At 37.8% G+C, this 24,549-nt stretch overlaps 1 protein-coding gene across 3 annotated transcripts in view; it reads right to left on the bottom strand.

Annotated features, from left to right (window-relative positions):
- The window catches only part of LOC134356860 (ERC protein 2), an 878,083-nt gene that overhangs the window by 469,750 nt on the left and 383,784 nt on the right, over positions 1-24,549 (bottom strand). For all 3 annotated transcript variants that reach the window (XM_063068069.1, XM_063068071.1, XM_063068070.1), the window contains one exon: positions 1,530-1,667. In XM_063068069.1, the coding sequence (XP_062924139.1) occupies positions 1,530-1,667 (138 nt within the window). The remainder of the gene's footprint in view (positions 1-1,529; positions 1,668-24,549) is intronic.

Raw genomic sequence — 24,549 nt, 5'->3', positions numbered from 1 at the left:
TTGTGTCCCGGCTACCACTGCATTCTCCGTGGCCCGGGGGTTGCGGTGGTGGGGCACTGGGGTGTCATCTCATCGTCGTCTGTTTCCATCAGGGCAGGCAGGTCATCTTTTTCTATGTCTGCCAGCCTCGATGTAGAAGGTCGAGGTTTGTCGTCTGCTATGGCTGATGTGGAAAGCTTAAAAAGCGACACTATGCTTGACTGCTTAGCCTCGCGCATTTTTCTATCATACAGTTCTTTGTAAGCACTCAAACCAACTTGCAAATATGCCTTAAACCTATGTACCCTTTCAAAATTAAAGTCGTACTTTTCTGCAATCATTGTTGTCAATTGCAGCAAAAATCTCACGCAGTTGCTGGACAACTTCACTTTCAGTCCGTTTGCTACTGCATTCAGTTTCAATTGTTATCCTTTCCTCTTCCAATTGTATCAGCTCTTCATCTATCAGTTCTTGGTCATGGGATGCCAAAACCTCTTCAACATCATCTTCGCCAACTTCCAGAAGCCAAACTCACTTTGTCCTTACTTGGTTCACCATGATCGAAACATTTAATTATATCTAGTTTTACGCTAAGTGTAACACCCTTACGAGCTCTTTTAGTCTTTTCCGATACCTTAGAACTCATCTTGCTAACGGCTGCTCACAGGCACGTGTTTAAGCAATGCCGGCTAGAATTCAGTTCCAGGGGAGGAGCTTGGCTGCACACGGCGCACACTGCCGTTTTTCGTAACAGTGAGAACACCTTCTGTTAGCGAAAACGGGTAACTAATGTAGGTCTTTCATAACAGTGAGGTTTCGTAAAGCAAGTGTTCGAAAAGCGGGGGACACCTGTACTTGCTTCTGTTCTCAGATATATAATTTTAAACAGAGCATTTTTAACAATCGCATCACCTGATTCTGCAATTCCATCCTTGGGACCTCACGCAACCCCTCTGTCCTCACCTTATTCAAACTTGCATTCTGTATCTGGAAACAAATCTACAAATGTAGCATCAGTTTATAACTATACATTAACAGCTACAATCTACCCCACTGCTTCTAAACTCAGACTACTCGCAGGACATCCATTTTCGGTTTTCTCCAGCTAAACACCAGGTGGAGTAAATCCATTGTGTTTAGTCCCCAGGTGCAACTATATGCGGGCTAACAACACCATCTCCATTTTCAGATCTCCATGCAAATTCACCTGTTCACAAATTCGCTTATTAGCTAGGAAGCAAGAGAAATTTACAATGACTGCATGGCAATTACACACTTAAATCTTGAAAGGAAATAGAAAATGATGGTTAATGGAACTAATCCACTCCAGTCTCAAGCAGTAGAAATGGAAAAGATCTCAATAATACTTCCATTGCTGCCTTGATGAAGAAAAGCCAAAGCAATGGGATGAGCATGCCCCATTAAGCATTTTCCATTTGAAAAGAATATACACATAAAGTACTCCTTCAGAAACATTCATTTTCTTTAATGCACAAATATCATAATATATGCATGAATGATGTTTCACGAACTTAAACATAATTAATTACCTTCTCTGATAAAGCTTCTTCTAGAGTTGCCAGTGCTGTATCTGTATTACTGGAATCTGTCTGCAATGACTTAACTCGGTCTTTCAAGTTATTGAGCTGCTTGTCTTTGTCTTTAAGTTGTTCCTGAAGATTTTCAATCTACACAAGGCAACAAAATAAACTTAGTAATTACAAAAGAAAATATTTTATTAATGTACAAACTAACCTTATTCTCTTCCATTTTACCGTGTATGCACAATAATATCTGCACCCAGAGTCATGAGTTATTTCTACAACAAACTACTTCCATTTTTGGCAACTTTACTAGGTCAAAGGCACTGCTAACTTTTTGAATGTCTGTACTATTACTTCATGCATGATCCACAAATGCAAGAAAATATTGATCACTTTGAAGTTTACTAACATATTGAGATAATCCTTATTTTTTAATATAACAGTCGCAATGTATGAAGCTTAGAGCTACAGCGAAATGAATCAGCAAGAATGTACATAAAAAATTCTAAAACCAGGTTTTAATAAAAATCATGGTTTGTGAGCATGCTCTGGATGTGTACACAACAATAACCAATTCACAGAGAAATAAAGAGTTAATACTTCAGTTGAGTAATCTTTCATTATAAGTGTTCAAATGAATGGTCACTGATCTGAGATTGGAATTCTCTTTCTCCCTCGACAATTGCTGCCTGACCTGCTGGCTGTTGCCACAATTTTTATGAGCTTAAGTTTGTGAACTTCCATGTTATTTTGCTTCTGCATGACAATCAATTCAGTCATGCAAAACAACTGCAATTCAACATTGTTTGACTTCCAAATTTGAAAATATTTCTGATATAGTTAAATTAGAACCTTCATCAACCTTGAAACAAAATACATTTTCGAAACTAGGCACTCTGGTCAGGGAAGGAATCATTGGTGAACACTGCCTTATTTTTGTGATGTCTTTCTGTACATCAATTACACCATTTATCACTTCATTTGAGACTAAAAGAATTAGACTAGTGAAATAACTGAACTTTCTTTGTTGCATGCAAATGTCAGTATTTTGTTAACCCATTTAAAGACCACTGGTAACTTAAGAGATGACTGGCTTCCACTACTGTAGTCATAGATTTAAGTTATAACATTCCCTGATATTCAACTCTTTTTTTCACTTACATATGGTATTTTATCAGTTTGAACCCAGCCTGCCAGCTGCAGTGCTTCACAGAAGCAGAGAGTTGAGGGAGGGGAAGGAAAATCTGTCATATTTTATTTTGCCTGTAGCAAGTATATTTCACAGCTAAAGTAAAAGGATAGTTATGATGAAAGCTAAAGAAGAGTATGTAACCTTTTATCATACCATAAAATGTTAGAAACCTGGGAGATGACATTTCCAAAGGCAAACTGACGAACAAAGAGATATATGACTGAAGAAACCACTGGAAAATTTTCACCTCATCATTCTCATTATAAACAAGGAAAATCTGAGGAAAAGTTTAAAATAACATGAACCCTTTCCTTGGTTGGGGTTGACCATGGATATTGTGCCCTAGCTGTCTATGAGATAACGAGATATGCAAGCCAGGGCAATAAAATATGGGAAGCAAGGTGTTGCAATGCAACAGACTCCCCCTCTCCATGCAGTGAGTGAAGGGCAGAGACTGGCGCAATGTGGCACCAGTGATGTCATAGGTGTTGCCAGTTAGTGTTGAATTCAATATAGAACTGCCTTCGGGACTCCAGCCCCAAATTTTTTCCCATGAGTGAGTATAGCCACAAGGCAGTGGATGATTGAGATCAGAGTTTTCCTTCTCCGGGATGAGCTGCCAACCACAGCTGACGAGCCCCTCTACCTGAAGCGGTTGGTTTTAAGGTGCCAGTAGCCCTCCTTTTCCCCTTTAATTTAAAATTTCACCAACACTGCAAAGTGTTTTAAGTTAAAGAAAGGGCACCTAAATTTATTCTAAATTGTTCAGTTGGGAACTTAAAATCTGCCATCTTGTGGCTTTTTGTCATTCAGCAACATTATTCTTTAATCAAGATTTTGCAATATCAAATGCTAAAAACATTAAATACCATTCAACTGAACCTTCTAACTTGATGTGTGTCTTTCAGAATGCTGCCTCGGGTAAAAAGAACAAAAATATCCAAGTACTGTATTTGTAGAATGATAATGAATTACAGTTGTCACTGAATTTTTATGCTGGCTATGATCCAGAGTCTACAGACTATGCCACACTTGCAGACACAAGCCCAAAACTAACATACATTTCTCTGCTAATCATCATGATATGTACAGGTATGTTTATTTGACTAACTTTTGCAAAAAGCTTCATTCTGTGCCAAAAAGACATGACTGTACAGGTCAAATTACTGGTCCGAGATGCACATATACTGTAAAGGATATATGATATGGAAGGTCTACAAGTTATGAAGTTAAATTGTAAGGACTGGCAAAAAATATCAGGACCTATTTGATAATAGAATTTAATCTATAAACTATTTTCTAACTTCATAAATTAGATTTTTACAGTTGATAATTTTCAGATCTATCATTTCCATTTGCTTCTTATGAACATACAACATTTTTGACATTTGAAAGCACTACAGTTTTATTATGGCACACATATAATGTGTAATATGTGGATATTCAATTTTTCATTGTTATTAAAATAGAATATTGTTTATTGTTAGGGTATTTTTTGGGATTAGGACAAATAGCAAAATATTAACTATTAATTTCAGCAACTAAGTTAATTCACCAATCTTCAGATCTGAATATGGACTGTAGATTCAATTTAAAATGCAGCTCTGGACAATGGGTTGAACTGCAGTTAACTAGAAAACCAGACAATGCTGATTTCACATTCTTTTGAGTGTCTTGGTGTGAGTGTGAGAAGGAGGAGTGAAAGTTATACATAATTCAAAGGAAGCATTGTAGATACATTGTATATATAGAATCACCCTTTGATCTTCAGCATATAAAATGTCATGTAACATTGGGTTGAACAGGCCTCTTCTTCTGAAAGGGCCTTAACATGATGCCTAATGTGTCTACTTTTGTTGAATAAAAGACTACTGCATATCTACCAGCTGTGTCTTTCCAGTGACTTTGTTCACATTACAACATTTTCCATTTGGAGCCTAATAGTGTTTGTACTGAAATCATTTTTCAAATAAACATCACAGATGACCAAGGATGATCTTAAATGGGCAAAACAGTGACTGCTTGTCAAGCTGTCGTGACTTGATAGCCATAAAACACTTCACATTGATTCCGTTATACTGAACACAATATGTAATAGCTTTCAACTTCCTAAATGCTTTATATATTTTGCCTTTGCCTTGAGCATTATAATTTTTTTTTACCAAGATATGCAATGCCAACTTTTAGTACCACGTATTATAAAAATGAGGATAACTGAAAGCATGCTTAATTCTGTCAATAAACTGGAAAGTGTTAATTGTGTTATTTTAGTGAATGCATACTTAATGCTCCTTAAGTAATATGTGTGGATTAAGTTAAATCTTTTTTGTAGACAGGTTATTTTTGTGCAAGCCAAGCTTTTCCCCATTAACCATAATCTACAGATCAAGGTCAGCTAAGCAAACATTAAAAATAGAAGCACAATATTAAGTTCTGAACTTGGAATTTTGTTTCAACTGCTTCTTTAAGAGAACCTGCTTACATAGAACCATTTTTAAAAAGTGTAAGTTTTTCAACATATCCAATGGACACTGTGCTCAGCACACATGATGAAAAATAAGTTTGTTCAAAGCAAGACCCAAATGCCAGATAGCACAAGTTCCTTTTCGGATTCTAGGATGCAGAGAATCAGAATCAGAATTAGGTTTATTATCACCGGCATGTGACATGAAATTTGTTAATTTAGCAGCAGCAGTTCAATGCAATACATAATATAGAAGAGAGAGAGAGAGAGAGAGAGAGAGAGAGAGAGAGAGAGAGAGAGAGAGAGAGAGAGAGAGAGAGAGAGAGAGAGAGAGAGAGAGAGAGAGAGAGAGAGAGAGAGAGAGAGAGAGAGAGAGAGAGAGAGAGAGAGAGAGAGAGAGAGAGAGAGAGAGAGAGAGAGAGAGAGAGAGAGAGAGAGAGAGAGAGAGAGAGAGAGAGAGAGAGAGAGAGAGAGAGAGATAAATAAATAAATAAATAAAGCGAGGCTGTTGGGGATCCTAGGGCATCCAATCCTAAACATAGTCAATGTTGAGTGTTGAACAATAAAATCTATAATGCTTGTCTTGAAATATTACCATCACAGGATAATATACTCTAGTTCATGATTTATATTCCAATAATATCTACAACTAATAATAATTTATATGACTGACAATAATTTCAATACTACTGATGAATAAAAATTGCACATTTGAGTTTTGAGTCATACCACAGAGCAAAAGAGTGATATAATAACTGGCAATATCTACTATGGAATATATAAAAGGATATTCATCGATCTGTCAATAAATCATTAACAAACTAAGAATAGATTAAACCTTATGCAGCTTTCCTTAAACACTAAAATTATCCTAACGGGAAAGCCTGAATGACAGCATTGATTGTTAGAACCAATTATTTTGCACAATTTTTTTAAATAATTGAAATGGTCATGAACTTGCAACAGTAGCTTAAAGTGTGTATTCCAATGACATAGCCCTCCATTGTCAATTACGATCTCAGCAATGGCAGAAGTGAGCAATAAGGAGACTTTGCATTGCACTTAGTTTCTCTGTCCTAGTTAACCATGAATCTGAGTTTATTCATGAAGAAGATGGTCAAAGTTGAAGAGAAAAAGTCTCATGGGTGAAGAAAAATCTGATGGAAAGCTATCAACATGCTAGCCATAACCTAGCATCTAGTTCAAAAATCACATATGTAAGTAGAGGAACAAGCTGTCAACAAATGTTATGATTTTAATCCATAGAAGTTCATTGAGAAGGTTGTAGGCAATCAGGGAAGAATGATGTCTCTACCAACAAGTCATGATTTATTTGGAAGTCACTAAGAAATAAAATTGGATCATGAATATTAAGAAATAATTACTGCAGTTCCTTTCCTAAATCACATTAAGAATTGTATTAAAGGTCAATCTTGGAATTCCAGTTATGCAATACAGGTCAGAATGTAAGCTCCATTTTCTCATTCAGAAATCACGTTCCCAAAATGTAAATAAAACAAGGTAATTATTACTTTGGTCTGAGTCGACGTCATCATCATCGTCATTACTTTTAAAGTCAGACCTTGCTGACAACAGCCCAAATGCCATGCATTTACTCCACATCTGTATTTATCTGGTCTGCCTTTAAATTATCGATCTTGCTGCTTCAATATGTCCTGGATTCCATCAACATAACGTGAACAGCAGCAGCAAGTTCCTCATTGGCATCATAAAGTAGCATCCAAAATGTCCTGGAAGTTCTGACTGCACAAAACCTCCCAGCTCCCCGTAACAAGTGCAACAAAGCTTTAACAATTTTGAAAATTCACTGAAGACCCTTGATTTATATAACTTGTGTATACAAGTAAAATTAAAGTATTTAAAATAATCATCAGTGACATTTTCTAAGTACACATAAACCAAGATATAACAATATTAAAGTGAACTAAAATAATTTGAAGAACCAAATTCACGTTTTCCTTTGTATTATTATCCAGTTCCCTGCAAGTTTCTCGGAAGGCAAAAGGTTCTACTGTCTTGCGCCAAGTCTCAGCAAAGTGAAATTTCATTGTTGGACTCAACAGATTTGGCACTCTCTCTCTGTCAGCAAGTTCAGGACTTCAGTGTTCAACAATGCATTCACTGAGGTCTTGGACTTGCTTATATTTTAACAGGGAAAATAGTCTTTGTAGTTGAACCAGGATCCCTTCCTTGACTAAAAGGATCTGAGTCTGCCACCTGAGATGCTGTTAGGAGTACATTCAATCATTTAACCGATCAGTAGATTGCTTCCTCATTATGTTGTTGGGCTTGCACCACATTACTCTTCAGCTTGACCTACTTTCACCACATTTCTTTACCTTTAGAATTTCCTTCTAACATGAACCACATGCAATTGCATTCTATGTAGACCATGTTTACTTTTCACTATGGTTAAAATATATCAATGTGTGTTTTTTTTTCAACAACATGGACTTCCTTCCAAATTACAGAGCATCCACTGCTACAGCTCAAGCAACTGGTGACATGTGCAATATTTTCCATGCACTCTAGATTCTCATCTCCTTTCTCTCATTGCCAAGCTAACGGAAATTGCCTAAATGATATCTAATTTTCATTACCACTGACAAAAAGTCAGCCGTGCATTGATGAATGTCTTGCCAGAATCTTGGCCTGGAAAGAAACTAAGGCTTGGCCTGAAAAACATTAATGTCATATTAGAATCAGCCAAAATTACAGCCAATCCATAAAACATATGACAACTTGCTAGCTGCTAATAGCAAGTATACAATCAGGACATTGTGCATAACATCGGACACTGTTTACAGCTGAAACTTGCACAAAATAACATTTACAATATGAGCATATACTTCCTGAGCAATCGTCCATTTCTATTTGCTGCCCCTCAGAGCAGAATTTGACTTAATGGAGGCCAATAGCATAACAATTTGATTTTAGATGGAGAAATCAATGCACCATTCCAACAAGGATTTTATGAACAAATTTCAATGAAGGACTGTACATTAAAAAGTCATTACCAGGACATAGATTTTTCTTGCAGCTGTGAGTGCCTTCCATAAATAACCAATTTCATGTACATGCTTTTCTTGGTTATTTACTCTTATCTAGATTTATCAGATCATAGTCAATTAATTCCTTGCTAAATTACACACTAAGATGTATGATTGTCTTCTAACCTATGCCATTTAAAAATGAATGGCACAATATGTCAGATATTACAGCTTTGCTTTTGTTTCATCGGGGCAAATATTGAACTCAGTCTTTAAAACTGGCCGAGTGATGTAGTGAATTTGAAGAGGCATTTATAATAAGATGGCGTAACAGCAAGAATGGGCTACAGAGCCACTCTGCCTTTCAGTAAGATCCTTGTAAATGTATTCTCTCAGCACCACCTTCCTACACTGCCCATAATCCTTTGATTCTCTTAAAATCTAAAAACCTATCAATTTAAGACTTTAAATATATTCAGTGACTTAGCTACCACAGCCATTGTGAGTGAAGAATTCATAAGATTCACTCTTCTTTGCATGTTTGATTCCCTCGTTGACAAGAAGGAAAGAAGTTAAAGGAACACAGCTCTACCCTTCCCACCATTCAGGGACCCAAACAATTCTTCCAAGTGAAGAAGCAAATTCAATTGCACTCCAGTCCAGTGTAATCCATTGGATGCTTGTAATATGGTCTCTCCTGGGAAAAAAAAAACAAACAATTGCAAAATGGGTGACCATTTTACTGAGCACACACAATCAATTCACTGGGGTAAATGAGAGCTTCGTGGTGTCTACCACTTAATACTTCATCCTATTCATATTCCGATGTGTCCATCTGCAGCCTCCTGTACCATAAAATGGCCCAGAGTAAGCCTGAGGAACATTACCACATCTCTTGGCACATTGCAGCCTTCGCTCAATACTGTATTTCACAACTTCAGTTAACTCACTTTTCTCTGTATCCTAACTGGGCAATTGTGCCTGTGATATTGGTTCTGTTTCGTTCCTTCAATTAGTACAGCTTGAACTTCTGTGTATATTCTACAGCCCAACATTGTTTTATGCTCATTTTCTCTCCTTAACTAGCCCCAATTACCCATTTCTCAGATGACCTCTACAACATATTCCTACACCAATTCTGAACTCAGCTTATTGGAATTACAATGGATGCAAGTTAATTGGGTCTTTGGTTAACTGGTGCAGCTGTTTACTTGGGCCAACTCTTAAAGAACAAAATCTAATCAGGAAAATAGCTGGAATTCCCCTTCGTTTATTTGGGACACCACGGTGCTTAATTGGGACAGGAGACTGTTGCTGAAGCAACACATTCCAAACACTGGAGGAACTCAGCACATCAGGCAGCATCTGTGGAAATGAATTATCAGTTGACGTCTCAGGTTGAGACCCTTCTTCAGCACTGGAATGGAAGGGGGAAGATGGCAGAATAAAATTACTGGGAGAGGGGAAGAAGGATAGTTAGAAGGTGACAGGTGAAGCCAAGTGGGTAGGAAAAATAAAGGGCTGAAAAGGGACGAATCTGATAGGAGAGGAGAGTGGACCATAGGAGGAAGTGAAAGAGAAGACCCAGTGAGAGGTGATAGGCAATTGAGAACAGATAAGAGGCCAGTGTGGGGAAATAGAAGAATAGGGGAGGGAGAGAGAATTTTTTTTTAACCAGAAGGAGAAACTTAAATTCACGCCATCAGGTTGGAGGTTACCCAGACGAAATTCAAGGTGTTCCTCCTCCACCCTGAGAGTGACCTCATCTTGGCACAACAAGAGGCCACAGACTGACGTATTGGAATGGGAACTGGAATTAAAATGTTTGGCCACCAGGAAGTTCTGCTTTTGGCACATAGAGCAGAGGTTGTCAATGAAGTAGTCCTCCAACTTACAATGGGCTTCATCGATACAGAGGAGGCTGCATCGGGCGCAGGAGAGACAACAGACAACCCCAGCAGATTTGCGGGTGAAATGTTCCCTCAACTGGAAGGACTGTTTGGGGCCTTGAATGGAGATGAGTGAAGAGGGTAATGAGTAGGTGTAGCACTTTGGCCGCTTTTAGAGATAAGTGCCAGGAAGGGGATTAGTGGGGAGGGATGAATAGAAAAGGGAATCTTGGAGGGGGTGATCCCTGCGAAAGTGGAGAGAGGAGGAGAGGTAAAGACATGTTTCGTGGTAGGATCCCTTTGCAAATGGCAAAAGCTGCAGAGGGTAATGTGTTGGATATGGAGGCTCATGGGGTGATGGGTAAAGACAAGATAAACTCTATCACTAATAATGTGATGGGAAGATCAGGTGAGTGCAGATGCTCGGGAAATGGACGAGAAGTGGGTGAGGAAAATATCAATGGTTGGGGAAGAGAAAGCCCATTCTTTGAAGAAGGAGGATGCCTGTGATGTCCTGGAAGGGAAAGCTGCATCCTGGGAACAGATGCAACGGAACTGAGAAAAGGGAACAGCATTTTCACAGGAGACAGGATGGGAGGATGTACAGTCAAGATAATCATGGGAATTGGTTGGTTTATAAAAGATATCGGTCAACACTTTGTCTCCAGAAATGGAGACAGAGAGATCAAGAAAGGAGAGCGAGGTGTCAGAAATGGACCAAGTGAATTTAAGGACAGGGTGGAAGTTAGAAGCAAAATTTATGAAATTGACGAGCTTAACATGAGTGCTTGGAGCAGCGTCAATACGGTTTTCAATGCAGTGGAGAAAGAGTTGTGGAGTATTACCGGGGAACGTTTAGAACATGAACTGTTCTACATAGTAACTTAATCAATGCCTGCATTGTCTCACTGGAGTCATTTGGGTGCACTAAACACTACACCATACTTAGAACAAACAGTTTTTAAATCCCTTCAGTCGTGTGTGTTTGTGTTCAAAAAGCAGAGATTTTTGTCATGGATAGTTTATGAGAAATAAGCACTAAGTCAATTCAGAACTGCTTTGCTCACTGCTATTTCAAGCATTCAGTCTTGGAGATGTCAGAAATGGTCAGCAGTGAAAATGAAACGATTTCACCACTTCAACAAGTGAGGAACTATGAAGAATTTTAAGGTATCGACAATCAGCTTGAATATTACAATGAAGTATAAGATTTGGAGAATGCAATCATTAAAAGCTTTGTTATAAAGGCAGTCCATTATGTTCATCAGATGTCTGCACTGATTGTGTTCATTTACACACAATAAAAAGAACATGGTATCACACACTAAATTAATTTCTCTGGCATTAACTATTCAGAACAACAGTTTTAAAATATTGTAGTAGTATCATTAATGTTCTCATTTGTTCTGTACTTCATTTAAATACATAATTTGTTACTCAGTTACATGGAAGTTTGTCTGTTTTGAACTTTAACTATTTCCATGAGACTTCCGCTAATTTGGGCAGACGGCTAATTGGGCCAAAATGTACTGCTCCCGATGTGTGTCCCAATTAAATGGAATCCACTGTATTCTCTTTTTCAATCCATCCCCCCCTCCTCTTCCTTCTCTGCAACTCAGAACTAATCCAGTCACCTTCTTTCTCAACACCTTTTGACACTTTGCACTGTATTCTACTTTATTGCAGATCTACAGCATCTGCAGTTTTGATTTCCAGAGACTCTGCGCATAGTCAAATTAATTTTACCAGGAGTTAAGTAGGTAGACATTTGCTGTACTGGCCCCATCACAAGTATGTCCTTCCTTGGATACACAGTAGCCCAGATATGGTCTCATCAGGGGCCTACAGTATATTTGATGTAAAATGGCTCAACACGTATACTTAGAAGGTCTTGCAGTGAAGGTCAACTTTCATACTGTCTTCCTAATTACTTGTTGTATCTGTATGTTTGATTTCAGCCATGTGTACAGGTGCATATGAGACCAAACACCTTTCAGATTCCTACTACTCTAAAAATAGCTTTCTATCTATTATCCCCCAAAGTAGATGGCCTCTCATTTTTGCAATTTATCTCATTTTCATGTATTTTGTCATTCAGTTCATTTGTTTATATCCCCAGAGTCTCTCTGCACCATCTTTGGCCCACATCGCAACCCAGCTTTGTTCCATCAGGAGGCATGGATATATTATCCTTGATTCTCCTCATTCAATTCATTAGATTATAAATAGCTGTGACCAGCATTGATCTCTGTGGCAGTCCAACTGCTAGAAATTATCCACTTATTCTTACTACTTTCTGTCCCTTGACTCATCTTTTAAAAAATTAATGATAACATCAGCTGATGTGTTGGTAGACTAAATTTCCATTGACCATGTTTAAATACATAGCTGGTGCACAATGAAAACAGCTGAAACAGCTGCAAAACAGCAGATCCTGTAAAAACTCTCCAGCTGCATCTGTGGGTAGAGAGTTAAAGTCAAAGACCCGTTCACAGAACTCGGAAGGAGATGAAAAAAGCTTGTTAAGTCATAGGGAGATTGGGGAGGGGCTGCATGATCACTCTAGCTTTCCACTAAGTAAGCTTGCCCACCGAGCACAGACAAGAACAAGATGAAATATTCTCTACTTACTTGGATGAGGACAACTCCAAAAACTTTCAGTAAGCTTGACACCATCCAGGACAAAGTGACCCACTTAACTGGCAACCTATCCATCACCATAAATAATCATTCCACAGTGGCTGCATTGAGTAGGATCTCACAAAATATCCTGAATTATTCTCACAGGCTTCTCTAATAGTCCCTCCCAAATCAACAATCTCTTTCACCAAGAACAAGGTGGATGAGAATGAGAAACACAATCAGTTCCATGTTCCTTCCAAGTTGCTGACCATCCTGACTTAGAGATACAATATATTCACTGCTGACTCTAAATCCCATGATCCTCTCCCAACAGCACTATAGCAATGCCATCAATAGTAAGAACAGCAGTCAATCACAGCCACAGCTCACCAGCACCTACTCAAAAGCAATCATGGAAGAGCAATACGTACTGGATGTCATCAATTTCCAAATCCCCAAATAGTCAATGAGTAACAGGAAACACTTAGTTCTTGCTTAAGCTGCGGAAGGATATGCCAGAAACAACAATGTATGGTATAATTCATTACACTTGTATTAAATTATGTCTAACCACACAGAATATGTTATTGATGCCCTCAAAATACTTGTTCATTTAGGAATAATATGGACAAAATGTGGTTACGGAAAAGCAACAGTTTTGCTTTGCAAGGTAGCTCACCTGTTCATTGGCCTGGATTACAGCAAAACTAAAACTATTGCACCAGAAACAGATAATGAATCATTTCATGTATCCCAACATACAATGAATATTGATTAATTAAAGTACCAGCTTCTTGGTTGGATTTCAGACTATTGCTGCTTTTGAATATAAACTGCATTGAGCTTGTGCAATTTAATCAGTTAACTAAAGTTTAATATAATAATTATAATGAGAGTTAGAATTCTATCTATTCCAAAATGCTGCAGGGTGTGAAAATGATCTGATCCACAACAGGTAACTTGCTAGAGGAAGTTACAAAATTAATTGAAGTGCTATCAGTTCACATACAGTAACACTTCTTCAGCAGATTCAGTGTCAGAAATAATGTAACATGCCTTAATGCAGATTAATATAGGAGGAAAACGATATTTCAAGAAAGCAACTTTTTCATGATGTCTTTATTTGCTAATGGCTTCTGCAATGAGCTGAAGCTGTTTCTATGCTAAGTGCACGAACAAATCTGTAATATGTTATATTTGTTGCATTGCACAAGTAAATTATCTATAATATAATAATTATGGACCCTGTTTCTCTGTGGATAGGTAAAGCACATCATATCAAATTGCTAAGTTAACTGAAACATCAGTTTTCATTTAAAAAATCTATTGAAATTGATTAATTTCTTCTCACTCAAGAAAAGAAAACTTGTTGCAAAAAAAGGTTCATATTTTATGGATAAAAGCCTGCCATCTATATTTCCTGGATCTCCAAATTTACTTTAGTGAAATCCAAGAAGTCAAATAAAAAGGCTACATATTGCACCAGGGCTATAACTGACAAAACAGAGTGACACAGTGAAAAAGCACTGCCACAAGCTTTCTTCTGGAAGTCTTTAACAGCCAACGAAGCACCACTGCCATCTTTGTCAACAGTCAGGGATTTACAAAGGGTTTAGAAACTACTGGAAATGAAATAATACTTACAATTTCAATTTGTTTAAATGAATAGAAATCAAAAAACCTTACATACTAAAGCAGCAAGGAAAAACATTATATACAACTTTTCTTTAAAAAGATATGCCTCACTTTTCCCTTTCTTCCCTGCAATCCCATACTCCTCAGTAAATAAGGTTGAGGAACCAAACTATTGGACCCATTTATTGTGTACCTGATAAACGGATCCAAGAGCAAAGTTCCATCATGGATTATAGGAGTAGTGGAGACAGGTTAGACCTTGTTAACATCAATGCCACTTTAGTTGAAAGGTTGAGTAATTTCAAGTTCCTCGGTATACACATCTCCAAGGATCTCACTTGGACTGTACGTACTGGCTGTTCGGTGAAAAAAGCATAAAGCACCTCTTTCACCTCATACGGTTGAAGATGTTTGGTATGAGCCCTCAAATCCTCAGGACTTTCCACAGGGGCACCATGGAGAGCATCCTGACTGGCTGTGTCATCGCCTGGTATGGGAACTGTACTACCCTCAAACGCAGGGCACTGCAGAGAGTAGTGCGGACAGCTCAGCGAATCTGTGGATGTGAACTTTCCTCTATTCAGGACATTTACAGCAGCAAGTGCGTAAAAAGGGCCCGGAGGAACATCAGGGACTCCAGCCATCCCAACCACAAACTATTTCAGTTGCTACTGGTTGGCAAATGGTACTGCAGCATGAAGGCCAGGACCAACAGGTTCCAGGACAGCTTCTTTCACCAGGCCATCAGATTTATCAATACACAATGATCTGATTGCATATCTGACTGTGGATACATGTATACAAAACAATTATGTATACAATCTTAGTGTTTGGGCAATATCTCCCACATTTCCCCCCTTTATTGTTTGTACATTGTGACAGAGATGCAACATAAAGTTTTTTTACTCCTTTGGATGTAAGAAATGAAAATAAATAAATAAATAATCAGATAGATAATAAATAAATGCTGTGAATCTTAGCAAACTTCATTTTGTCACCAGAGCCAAATGGGACTCCAGAGGTGGAAGGAAGCTAGGAAATAATCATCAGAGCTTGGCCAGTAAGTTCAGCACTTCCTTGCGTATATCAGAGTTCAGAAATTTAGTGACACCGTTGCCGAAAAATGTCAGTAATTCTGTGAAGAACTGAAGCTGGCAAGATATTGGCTAACCTTATTGCACAAGAAAAACATAACAATGTCAATAGAAAAACTAAATAAATTCCCAAAATTCATTGAAAAACCTCTCATAATCTACCCAATATCAAACACTTATAATCCGTATTTTCCAATAAATCCTACTTATTCTGCTTCCAAGTAGATTCAACTGGTCAAGCTGTGAGTGAAAAATGCTTTAGTGGCCATAAACTTCAGAAATAATGCGTAAGTATATTTTCAGTCATTTTTACTTTGTTAGTTGAGTGGAAAAGTAACATTAAGTCATTGGTCACAGAATCGTGTAGTTGTACAGCACAGAAATGGTCCCTTTGGCCAAACTCTCCATATTAATCAGGATGCCAATCTACTCTAATCCCATTTGCACACATTGGGCTGTATCCCTCTATTCTTTTCGTATCAAAGTACCTGTCAAAGCACATTTCATCTGCTGTAATTATATCTTCTTTCTACCAAACTCCTCCAGCAGTTCTTTCTATAAACCCACTATCCTCTGCGTGAAAAAATTGCCCTCAATTCCCATATAAATTTCTCCCCTATAACCTTAAACCCATGCCCACCTGTTTTAGAAAAGATTCTATCCACTCTATCTGCCCTCCTCATCGCTCCAAAGCATATAAAAGATCACAACTCATTCTCATAAATTCCAGTATGAATAAACTCAACCTATCAATTTTCTCCTTTTAAGTAAAGACCTCTATTCCAGGCAAATCCTGGTGAATCTCTTCTGCACACCTTATAGTGCCATCATTTCATTCCTGTAAGGTGGTGACGAGAACTGTACACAATACTCCAAGTGCGGCACAATGAATGATTTACACAGCTGAAACTTGACATCCTAATTCTAACACTCAATCCCTCATTTTATAAAGGTAAGACCTCTCTCCATCTTCTACATCCTTCACCCTGATGAAAACCAATAACTATTCTTTAGGATCCTGCTCCTGTACCCTGGCTCCACACACACATTTCCCTTTTGGTCCTTGAAGGAACCAACTCTTTCTATAATATACTTATCTTCCCCTTAATCCTGCTTGCCTAGACCAGTCAATTTCCTCATTTTTACCGTCCTAATTTCTTTCTTAAGTTCTCCTTTACTTCCCATTAGCCTTCAAAGGACTTACTCAATACCAAATGTTGCCATCTGATTTCTGATTAAGCTTTCAATTTCCTTTGTTAACCAAGATTTTAGCCACTTATCTCTGCAGTGATATGCTGACTCTGACCTCTTACTTATCTCACCTTTAATGCTTCCCACTTATCAGATGCTGTTTTTCCTTCTAGCAGCTGCTTCCAATCTATTTTTGCCAGGTCCTGCCTTGTACTGTTGAAAACAGCCCTTCTACTATTTTGAGACTAACTACAAGAACAATCTTACCTTTTGCTTGATGACCTCAAAACTTACCAAATTTTATTCACTGTTTCTAAAGGGTTTCTCCACAGCAGCTTTCACTACTAGCACATCCACATTCTATCAGTACCTTGCCAAGTAGATCTCTCTCAACACTGCTTTTAAAGGTTTTTTGGATGCATTTTATGAATTCAATCCTATCTAAGCATCTTACAATGACAGGTCAATATTGAGAGCGTTAAAATCCTCCACTACTACAATCTTATAGTTTTGACAAAGTACTGTTATTTGCTTACATGTGTTTTTATCATACTTGTAAAATCACTTGTGGTCATTTTACTACATGCTAGTGAGCGAACTAAGTAATGAAGATGCATTCTTCGTTTGCGTAAGGAACACTGTTTTCATTCTGAGCTGAATTTCCAACAAGTGAATAAGATTATGTCAATGATAAGTATGTCAATATGTGCCTTAATAAGAGTTAAAATAGAAGTTGTGGATAATGAACATAAAAACCTTTTGTAGTTATACTGATGGTGAAATTAATAGTATTCATCATCATTATACTATGAAATCCCATACACCATCAATCTTCAGACCATACCACTCAGGGACAAGTGTTAATATTATTTTTTGTAATTGTATGTGCTATCTTAACTATATGTACTATGTGTGACTGTATGTACTGTGTTGGAGCTTGGTTCCAGAGGAATGCCGTTTCATTTAGCTGTACACATGTGCGCAGTTGAATGATTAAACTTGAACTTGAAATACAGAACTTTCCAGAATTTGCAGGGTATGTTAACATCAAAAAACAAAGCTGAGCCAGGCTGTATTGTTTGCAGTTTTCTCCACTTCAATAAAAAGAAATAATAAATTTGACAAAAATATTACTTATTTTCAACTCACCCTGCAATAAAACACTCACAAAGAAGTTTAAGACAAATGCTTTGGCCCTTAGACTAATTTTGCGGCTTACAATTCACATAATGAACATTTTCAAGTATGGAATAAACATATTTAAAATTTTTGTTTTGTACCTGTGCTTCAAGTTTAATTAAATGACGTAATCTTTATTTGCACCTGTAAAATATTTAAATTACTAGACCGAAATTCTACTTTATCCTTACGCTTTGCTCTAAATTTATTGCTGAATGTGGCTGCCAGCTAATCCAGCTTGATGACAGCTGCTGTGACTCATGGACTGACATCTGAGAGTAACCAGCATCAGTATAGGGGAAGTCCGCACCAAGAAGACTACAAAAGCTTCATGGGCAAGTTTCTTCCATGTCAGTTTCTCCAATGCCACTGTTGCATTGCTGATTAAAAAATCCAGGCCAACACATAAATAGATTACTTTAGCTTGCTATGATTATGCCAAATTCACACCCATTGACAATGATATGAACAAACTCACTCAATGAGTTCATGTTTTGCTCATTAAGCCAAAGATTATGAGGATAATTATAAACATTGAACAATTTTCAGATTTTATTTGATCAATTACACCAATGTATGCTTATTAGTGAGTATTTTACATGCCAAAAGTTGTACACAATTTTTACTCTTAAGTAACTGTACAGTTATTGTTGTTCTAAGCATTTCAAATGATCAATTATCTTGAAAAGCTCATTGAATTTTTCTTTTAATTAACAATCTTAAACGTGTATATTTAATTCTATAAATGAATGATATTAGCATTAGTCGCACTCTCAGATAATGAATATTACAATGTTACCTCAACCTGTGCCGAGAAGTTCAACTGGTGTAATAAATACTTAGACTTTTTTTTAAAAGGAATTACTTATTTTGATGCATCAGTTTACTCGTGTCACCAGGCAGCGCCTGCTGTTGGGCCACATCAGATGCTTACTGTTGCTTTCTACTCCCCCATTCTTTTAGCATAGTAGTAAAAATGGTTTTCAAGAGCTGTCAAACTATTTGGACTTGGAGGGATTAAGAGAAATAATACTTACGCAACAAAGAATTTTCATCACCTCTGCCAAACAAGGGAACTGAAACAGCTGCTACTTTAATTTGTGACCTGAAATTTTCAGAAGTGACTTTTTCTTTACCATCTAATTGCCGGGAAGCAGTAAGAAACTCAGCATTTACACAAACACTACACATAGCCATCAGTTCTTTTACTTACCACGCCAGATTTAAAAAAATAAGTTGACATGGCTGAAATGAAAGTTTGCCAGCTTCAGGCAAGAACATCTTGGAACTAAGACCACAACATAAAAAATCTAATAGAAAAATTTATAAATCATTAAAGAGCTGACTCAGGCTATCAAAAATAATTAGACAACCATTATTGACAGGAAATGCTGAATAAATGGTCATTTGAATTGTCTTTTTTTATCCAGAGTATAATTTTGTCACTGAATTTATCATATATCCTTAGTAATAATACAAATCCAACAAATTTATCAAATAGTACAATCTACATAAAATTGAAGTAATTAAATACACTAGCTTATTAAATACTTTTATGCTCATTTCAAGAGTTTATCAACAAACTTAATTACATGGATGTGGAATCATTACTCTCCTCTATCAAAACTTTGAAAGATAGTTAAGATCAATTTTGAGGTAATCTGCCAGGAGCAAGATGCCATCAAGAAAATGAAAGGAAGATTTTGCCCACCCACCCATTACCACCATCTACACAAGAGTTTGGAACACAGTCAATAATATATAAGATGAATCTCAAAACTCTTCTATAACCTGGTCACATTAGGTTATCAGATCGCCTGATGCTTCAGAATGTTCTACTTATGGTCTTTATATCTGATCTTTAGAACTCAGATGGAAGCCATTAAGATGAAAGACTTAAAAATTTCTATGATCTTCCCAAGTTGTGTTCTTTCTTTGACCTCTGGCTACATATCAGCAAGCCCTTTTGTACACAGTGATCTTATTGTTCTTCAGTATTTTTCGATTTCTCTGAATTGCTGGTTTCTATGGGATACTTTCCTTGAAAAATAATTGAAACACTGCATTTTAAAAGAGTTCCATTGAGTAAATCTCTTTATTTTCTTCAAAGTTAACCAATTGTCATAAATAAAATTTAGTTTTCTGATTTACAAAACTGTTTCAGAACTTTTTTTTTCAGAAAGAGTAACATCCTATGCTACTTTCAAGATAAACTTTTCTTTAAAAAGTGTATTGAAAGTGGATTTAGAACCTGAAAAATAACACCCATTTAATATATAGTGGAATCTAGAATATTTTCAAGTAGTCTATTTTAGGTGATACGATCATAAAAAACTCCATTAGCATAAACATATATAAAATTGCAACAACATCCTAGTTTTTGACAGATGTTCCCAGTACAATTAAATAGTACACCAAGTTTTGCAATATCGCTTTTTGAAGCAAACTAAGTGGTAGAATGCTTACACTTGGATGTAAATTATTTTCCAGGCAGGCAGAAGTGCAGTGGGACACTGGACAACAATGATATGGTCAAGCATGTCAAAGATTGAATACAGTTCAAGAGGGGCAAAAAGGGGTTGTTTTCACATTTTCACAGTGACATAGAATTCCATTTATGACTTCAATAAGGCCAGCATTAGTACTATAGCAGGGGCTTCAAATTTAAAGGGATCAAACACAGGACTTGTAGGAAAAATTCACATGGACCTAGGAGATATCAATGTTTTAAGGACTTTGAGGTAAGAGAGATAGCTTATAAAAATAGGATAGTTTTTTGGATGGGAGACGTCAAGTCTTCTAGTGAATATTTCTGATATCCATTCAACGTCTGTTACATACCCTTTCCATTGTGTTTCATCATATATTAAACTTAATTAGCTTTGAAAAAAAATGGTGTTAGCAAGCACCATGGTAATGATTAACTACTTCCACGAGTCAGAAATTCAAGATTAAGTTTATTGTCATTCACATGTATACCACCAAACAAAGCAATGCTCCTCCGGACCAAGGTGCACAGCACACTTGCTCACAATACACAGAGCTTCCACAGATCAATTAACCAATAATAAAATATATTCCAGAATATTGACATTTATCTTAAGGTGTATTTATGACACAAGTTAAAAAGTAAACAGTATAACACTACCTTTGCTTCATACATGATGAGACCTGGGTGGTGGCAGGGAGTCCATAGTCGCAGCCTAGGGAAAGGAATTGTTTCCCTATCCTAACAGTCCTTTTCCTAATTCTCTGAATATAATCCACCCGGATGGTATTTTGCCTCCCAGGTGCCAGGGACAGGGATGTCTTGGACCGGGTCCACAGCATTCTAAAGGGTGACAGTGAGCAGCAAAAGGTTGTGGTACATATTAGTTGGGAAGAAAGCTGAAAAGCAGGATATCCAGGACAGTTATCTCTGGATTGCTGCCTGAGCCACATGCCAGCGAGGGCAAGAATAGGATGATTTGTCAGGTGAATGGGTGACTGAGGAACGGGTGCAGAGGGCAGGGTTTCAGAATTCTGCACCAGTGGGATCTCTTTTGGGAAAGGTATAATCGGTACAAAAGGACTGGTTACACCGAAGCACGAGGACGAACAATATCCCTGTGGGCAGGTTTGCTAGAGCTGTTGGGCGGGCTTTTAACTAATTTGGCAGGGGAATGGGAACTGCAGTGATAGAGCTGAGGATGGGGCAGTTGATATACAAGTAGATGCAGTGTATAATGAGACTGTGAGAAAGGACAGGCAGATGATAGGACAAAATAGCAGTTAGTGGAATGAGGTGAAATATAACCTGGAGGCGAAGTCAAAAAGGGTGATGAATACAGGACTGAGGGCGTTATATTTGAATGGGCGCACTATGTCAATAAGGTAGATGATCATTGTAGTACAGTTATAGATTTGCAGGTATGACATTGTGGGCATCACAGAGTCATGGCTGAAAGAAGATCATAGATGGGAGCTGAACATCCAAGATACACAATGTATCGAAAGGACAGACAGGAAAATGAAATAAAATCCTTAGAAAGAGGTGCTATAAGAATGGAAGATGTAGAATCTTTGCGGGTAGAGTTAAGAAACTGCAAGAGTAAAAAGACTCTGATGGGAATTATATACACACGTCTGAATAGTAGCCAGAATGTTGGCTACCAGTTACAACAGGAGATAGAAAATGCATCTAAAAAGAGCAATGTTATGACAGTCATGGGGGATTTCAACATGCAAGAAGATTGGGAAAATCAGGTTTGTGCTGGACCCCAAGTTAACTTTTGGAGCAGCTTGTGTTTGAGCCCACTAGGGGAAAGGCAATTCTGTTTTGGGTGTTGTGTAATGAACCAGATTTAATTAGGGAGCTTAAAGTAAAGGAAGCCTTGGGAGGCAATGATTATAGTATAATTCGCCCTGCAGTTTGAGAGGAAGAAAAGAAAATCAGATGTATCAGTATTGCAGTGGAATAAAGGGAATTACAGAGCCATGAGAGCCGCTGGGCAAAGTTGATGGGAAGGGCACACTAGTAGGTATGACTGAAAGAACAGCAACGGTTGGAGCTTCTGGGAGCGATTTGGAAGACGTAGGATAGATATAGTGGCATGCAAAAGTTTGGGCACCCCAGTCAAAATTTCTGTTACTGTGAATAGCTAAGCGAATGAAAGATGACCTGATTTCCGAAAGGCATAAAGTTAAAGATGACACATTTCTTTAATATTTTAAGCAAGATTATTTCTTTATTTCTATCTTTTATAGTTTCAAAATAACAAAAAAGGAAAAGGGTCCAAACCAAAAGTTTGGGCACCCTGCATGGTCAGTACTTAGTAACACCCCCTTTGGCAAGTATCACAGCTTGTAAACAATTTCTGTAGCCAGCTAAGAGTCTTTCAATTCTTGTTTGAGGGATTTTCACCTATTCTTCCTTGCAAAAGGCTTCTAGTTCTGTGAGATTCTTGGGCCAGCTTGCATGCACTGCTCTTTTGAGGTCTATCCACAGATTTTTGATGATGTTTAGGTTGGGGGACTGTGAAGGCCATAGCAAAACCTTCAGCTTGTGCCTCTTGAGGTAGTCCATTGTGAATTTTGAGGTGTGTTTAGGATCATTATCTGTTGTAGAAGCCATCCTCTTTTTATCTTCAGCTTTTTTACAGACGGTGTGATGTTTGCTTCCAGAATTTGCTGGTATTTAATTGAATTCATTCTTCCCCCTACCAGTGAAATGTTCCCCGTGCCACTGGCTGCAACACAAGCCCAAAGCATGATCGATCCAACCCCATGCTTAACAGTTGGAGAGGTGTTCTTTTCATGAAATTCTGCACCCTTTTTTCTCCAAACATACCTTTGCTCATTGCAGCCAAAAAGTTCTATTTTAACTTCATCAGTCCACAGGACTTGTTTCCAAAATGCATCAGCCTTGTTTAGATGTTCCTTTGCAAACTTCTGATGCTGAATTTTGTGGTGGGGACACAGGAAAGGTTCTCTTCTGATGACTCTTCCATGAAGGTCATATATGTGCAGGTGTCGCTGCACAGTAGAACAGTGCACCACCACTCCAGAGTCTGCTAAATCTTCCTGAAGGTCTTTTGCAGTCAAACAGGAGTTTTGATTTGCCTTTCTAACAATCCTACAAGCAGCTATCTCGGAAAGTTTTCTTGGTCTTCCAGACCACAACTTGACCTCCACCGTTCCTGTTAACTGCCATTTCTTAATTACATTACGAACTGAGGAAACGGCTACCTGAAAACACTTTGCTATCTTCTTATAGCCTTCTCCTGCTTTGTGGGCATCATTTATTTTAATTTTCAGAGTGCTAGGCAGCTGCTTAGAGCAGCCCATGGCTGCTGATTGTTACGACAAGGTTTGAGGAGTCAGGATATTTATAAAGCTTTGAAATTTGCATCACCTGGCCTTTCCTAACAATGACTGTGAACAAGCCATAGCCCTAACAAGGTAATTAAGGTCAGAGACCTTGGTAAATTTGAGAGCTCAAATCTCTTGGGGTGCCCAAACTTTTGCATAGTGCTCCTTTCCTTTTTTTTCACTCTAGAATTGTACAAAGCAAAAATAATACACTAATCTTGCTTTGTGTTGGGCATGTGGCCAAGTGGTTAAGGTGTTTGTCTAGTGATCTGAAGGTCGTTAGTTTGAGCCTCAGCTGTGGCAGCGTGTTTGTGTCCTTGAGCAAGGCACTTAACCACACATTGCTCTAGTCTCTATGCGAGAAGTGGCGCCCCACACAGACTTCCAATCTGCGCCTTGAAAATGCTTGACGCAGGCCTCTCATGGTCTGAGTCGACGTTCCCTCCCCCCCTTGCTTAAAATGTTGAAAAGAATGTTTCATCTTTAACTTTATGACTTTTGGAGACCAGTTCATCTTCTACTCACTTAACTATTCACAGTAACAAGAATTTTGACTGGGCTGCCCAAACCTATGCATGCCACTGTACATCCCAAAGAAGAAGTATTCTAATCGTAGGATGAGGCAACCGTAACTCATAAGTTAAAGACAGCATAAAAGCAAAAGAGAGGGCATATACTGTCATATAGCAAAAACTGGTGGGAAGATAAGAGGATTGGGAAGCTTTTAAAAACCAACAGAAGGTAACTACAAAACCCAGAAGGAGAAAAAAGATGAAATATGAAGGTAAGCTAGCCAATAATACAAAAGAGGATACCAAAAGCTTTTTCAGATATGTAAAGAGTAAAAGAAAAGCATGAGTGGATATGGGACCACTGGAAAATGGTGCTGGAGAAGTAGT

This window comes from Mobula hypostoma, chromosome 15 (genome assembly GCF_963921235.1).
Source record: "Mobula hypostoma chromosome 15, sMobHyp1.1, whole genome shotgun sequence".
Taxonomy (NCBI): Eukaryota; Metazoa; Chordata; class Chondrichthyes; order Myliobatiformes; family Myliobatidae; genus Mobula; species Mobula hypostoma.
Note: the sequence above shows the minus strand (reverse complement) of the source record. Positions and strands in the feature narration are given on the sequence as shown.